Source organism: Lonchura striata, chromosome 5 (assembly GCF_050655825.1).
Source record: "Lonchura striata isolate lonStrDom1 chromosome 5, ASM5065582v1, whole genome shotgun sequence".
Lineage (NCBI taxonomy): Eukaryota > Metazoa > Chordata > Aves > Passeriformes > Estrildidae > Lonchura > Lonchura striata.
In genome coordinates, this window is record NC_140707.1 from 7,563,750 (window position 1) to 7,567,892 (window position 4,143).

The 4,143-nt window shown below is 54.3% G+C and overlaps 1 protein-coding gene across 1 annotated transcript; it reads right to left on the reverse strand.

Annotated features, from left to right (window-relative positions):
- Positions 1 to 1,012: 1,012 nt before the first annotated feature.
- LOC144246944 (olfactory receptor 14A16-like) lies at positions 1,013 to 2,295 on the reverse strand. Its single transcript, XM_077785822.2, has one exon. It carries the CDS (start codon positions 2,287 to 2,289, stop codon positions 1,357 to 1,359), a length of 933 nt encoding a protein of 310 aa, XP_077641948.2. The 5' UTR covers positions 2,290 to 2,295; the 3' UTR covers positions 1,013 to 1,356.
- Between the last annotated feature and the right edge of the window lie 1,848 nt (positions 2,296 to 4,143).

Sequence of the window (4,143 nt, forward strand, 5' to 3'; positions counted from 1 at the left end):
GGGTGCCTCTGGCAAGGGAGCAGCACCAGGCACTGCAGGAGACTGCAGACAATTCCTGCAGCACTTGTGGAAGGATGATTCTGCTCCCCAAGGGATGTTCCCAAGGTGCCAAGTCAGGAACTACAATGAGGAGTGGGGCCAGAGAGGAAAGGGCAAACAGGGATGGGCTGTATGCAGGGGAGGGAACAAGGATGGGTAAGAGGAAGAAATTTGTATCAGGAAGAATAAAGAAAGCAAAGGTGAAGCCAAGGAAATGCTCAGGGCAGTTTGGGGGTGGCTGCCAGGCAGCCCTGGCTCTGAGCAGCAGCGTCTGCAGTGGGACAGGATACTCCCAGCTGATGGGAACAAACTTTCTGGCTGGCTGCAGAGGCCAGGACAAAGCTGAGTGGTTTCCCTGGCATCCCCCAGCCCTTCCTGGCTTCAGGGGCTGATGGCATTTGTGCTGCCTCAGGTTCATGTCCCCACAGCCCCAGCATGGGGGTGCTCCCGCCTGCTGTGTGCAATGCAAACAGGGACTGCTGAGCCAGTGCTGCCGTGTCTGTACCTGCAAGGATGCAGCACCTGTGTGAGCTGGGGGAGAGGCCAGAGCTGCAGAGGTGGGATGTTGTTGGCAGCTCCATGAGGACGCTCTGGGACGCTGCCCTGAGCTGTGCAGCGCACTGGGGATGGATCAGCCCCTGCTCTGCTGCTCCTTCCCATCTCCCCCAGGGCCCTTGCAGAGCACCAGCCACGGCCAGCCTGAGTCTGCTCACGGGGGTTTTCTGTGCTGAGCATTGGCCTGGCCGTGTTCTTGAGAGAGCCTGGGCAAGGAGCCTGGAGCCCCCAGGCCCTGGCCTGAGGCGTCAGCGCTGCCCCAGCAGTGCCCATGGCCTGTCCCTGCTGCAGCCCCGGCACTGCCACCCCCAGGACTGTGCCCGGCCCCGAGAGCACTCAGGCCCTGCAGCAACACCAGGGCCACCAGGGCAGCGGGGCAGGGCCACGGGAGCAGCACTGGCAGCACCAAGTGCTGCTGCTCCTGGGCACAGCTGCTGTGCCAGCCCTGATCTGCCCCAGCTCTGCACACAGACATTGCTGCTGCAGCTCCAGAGGAGGCAACAAAAGGGCATCTCTGCAGAAAACTGTGCTGGGACATCCTTTAGTTCCTTTAAAGTCTCAGAGACTGCAGTCCCTCATTGACACAGTCTATGGGTACAGGGAAGGTGGAGAGAAACAAAATGAGAAATGCCACAAAAAATGATAATTCTTTGTGGACAATATGAAAAAAATAAAACACATTTAAAAACCGCCAAATGAAACCAACAAGAAGTATCAAAGAATACTTTCATTACAAGTGATTTACAGCAATTGGCCAGCAGTTTAATATGCTTGACAGCATCCAGTCAGCTGTCTCCACACTGCAGCCTTGAGCTCCTGGTTCCTCAGGCTGTAGATGAGAGGATTCAGGGTTGGAGGCACCACCGAGTACAGAACTGACAGGGCCAGATCCAGGGATGGGGAAGACATTGAAAGTGGCTTCAGGTAGGTAAAAAATGATGTGCTGATAAACAGGGAGACCACGGCCAGGTGAGGGAGGCAGGTGGAAAAGGCTTTGTGCCGTCCCTGCTCAGAGGGGATCCTCAGCACAGCCCTGAAGATCTGCACATAGGAGAAAACAATGAATACAAAACAGCCGATAAGCAAAAAGGCACTAACAGCAATGAGTCCCAGTTCCCTTAGATAGGATTTGGAGCAGGAGAGCTTGAGGATCTGTGGGATTTCACAGAAGAACTGGCCCAAGGCATTGCCATGGCACAGGGGCAGGGAAAATGTATTGGCTGTGTGCAGCAGAGCATTGAGAAAGGCACTGGCCCAGGCAGCTGCTGCCATGTGGGCACAAGCTCTGCTGCCCAGGAGGGTCCCGTAGTGCAGGGGTTTGCAGATGGACACGTAGCGGTCATAGCACATTATGGTCAGCAGGAAATACCCTGCTCCAAGGAAGAAGAAAACCAGAAAAACCTGAGCAGCACATCCTGTGTAAGAGATGTTTCTGGTGTCCCAGAGGGAATTGTGCATGGCTTTGGGGACAGTGGTGCAGATGGAGCCCAGGTCGCTGAGGGCCAGGTTGAGCAGGAAGAAGAACATGGGCGTGTGCAGGTGGTGGCCGCAGGCTACGGCGCTGATGATGAGGCCGTTGCCCAGGAGGGCAGCCAGGGAGATGCCCAGGAAGAGGCAGAAGTGCAGGAGCTGCAGCTGCCGCGTGTCTGCCAGTGCCAGCAGGAGGAAGTGGCTGATGGAGCTGCTGTTGGACATTTGCTGTGGCTGCACATGGGCACCTGTTCATGGAGAAAGGACAGGGACAAGTCAGGAGAGGCTGCTTGGAGCCAAACCTGGGCCATTCCCTGCAGCCTGTCGTGCTGGGACTCACCCACCCTTGTTCCTGCTCTGGGAAAACCTTCACCCAGGTCCCTGCCTGAGCTCCAGTTGTGCTGGCTGAGTGTGCCAGGAGCAGCCAGGGCTGTGCATAGGGGCTCTCGAGGAGCCATCCCTGCCCTGCTGCCCTGGGTTTGTGGCCATGTGGCAGAGGGACAAGGCTGGATATTCAGGATTTGTCAGGGGAATCACTCCTAATGCAGAAAAGCTTGGTACCATCTGCACTACCAAGTCTGGAGGACATGGACAGCAAGGAAAATATGTAGGGAATGTTTTTCCTACCCCCACACCATTGCTGGCTTTCTGAGGCCAGAAATCCCCAGAATTCCTGCTGCACTCAGAGTTTGCCACTGAGAGATGTGAGAGGCAAAGGATTCCCTGTGGCTCAGGGAAGGTGAGGGGCTGGATGGGCTTGTTCCCCCAGCACTGCTCTGTTCAGTCCCATCTCCTTCCCTGAGCATCTCCCTGGGCCTGGACATCCCCTCCTGAGAGGTGCCTTGTCCCTGCCAGCGCTCACAGAGCCCATCCCACCCTGTGTGCCCTCGGCCCGGCCCTACAGAAACCTGCCTGTGTGCAGGGCCCTGGCTGGGGCAGGCTCTGTGTGCAGCTGGGCAAGGGCAGCTCAGGAGAGCCCTGCTGGGCCCTGCAGAGGTGATGCTGCTGCTGCCCAGGGCTGAGGAGTGGCTGAAGGCCCTTTGGAAGGCTCCCAGCAGAGACACTGACCACCCAAAGTCACAGTTCTGGAGTCTCTGCAAATGTTCAAACATTCCTTTGATGATCCTGTGTGTCTTTTTCAACTCAGAATGTTCTGTCATTCTGGGACTACAATTCCTGTTCTGCTTCTCTCATCCCCCTGTTGTCTATAATTAAAGGATAAAAAAAAGCATTGCAACAGTATGAGAACAATAAAGTAAAAACCAGATCTCTATTGGAAGTTTCCAGGTGTCCCAGTGGGGATGAGGCACACCCGGCCCCTGATTTCAACAATTCATTAAGGTTGATTAATTAGGATATTTAACAAGGACATTCAAAAGGATATTCACTTGTCCTAGTTACACACCCCTGGCTCAACACATTGGAGTAGGTCCAAAGACTTTTTTCCCCCAGTTTTCATTATCACTGCTGGCATACAAAAACCACAATGTTCTTCTTGTAGGTCCTCACCATGTTGAAAAGACTATATAAAATTCAAAAATGTATTTATACAGTCAGTTTATTTTTCTAAATTCTAAGAGAAACCATAAGGAAATGTACTAGAGTTAATTAAATATTATAGATATAGAGATATATACTAACAGTTTACTATTGTTCAGTAAGAGTTTAAGAGAGTTAATCAAGAGTTTAATAGCAATAATAAAGGATTATAGTTTTCTAAGTATATAAATATAATCCTAGGCTTACCTTCTTTGGGAAGTGTCCTCCGGAGCTGTGCCCAGGCTGGTCTGGAGCTGGGAGCAGCCCTGCCCCAGCCAGCCCCTCTCAGCAGCAGCACCTGCCCTGCTCAGGGTGGCTCCTTCCCCCCACAGCTCCTGGCCAGCGCTGGGAGCAGCTCCAGGGCCGGCTGAGAGCTGTCCCTGGCAGGCAGCAGAGTCCCTGGCCCAGCACAGCGCCCTGGGCTGCAGGACCCTGCTCTGCAGGACAGCCCTGGGCACCCCTGGCTGCTCTGCACAGGAGATGAGCAGAGAATGCACTCACAGGGTCTGTGGGCATTGGCATGTTCCAGCTTTAGGAGAT

Bases quoted from the DNA above. Each gene is read 5' to 3' on its own strand.
- LOC144246944 (XM_077785822.2), bottom strand. From the start codon at position 2,289: ATGTCCAACAGCAGCTCCATCAGCCACTTCCTCCTGCTGGCACTGGCA.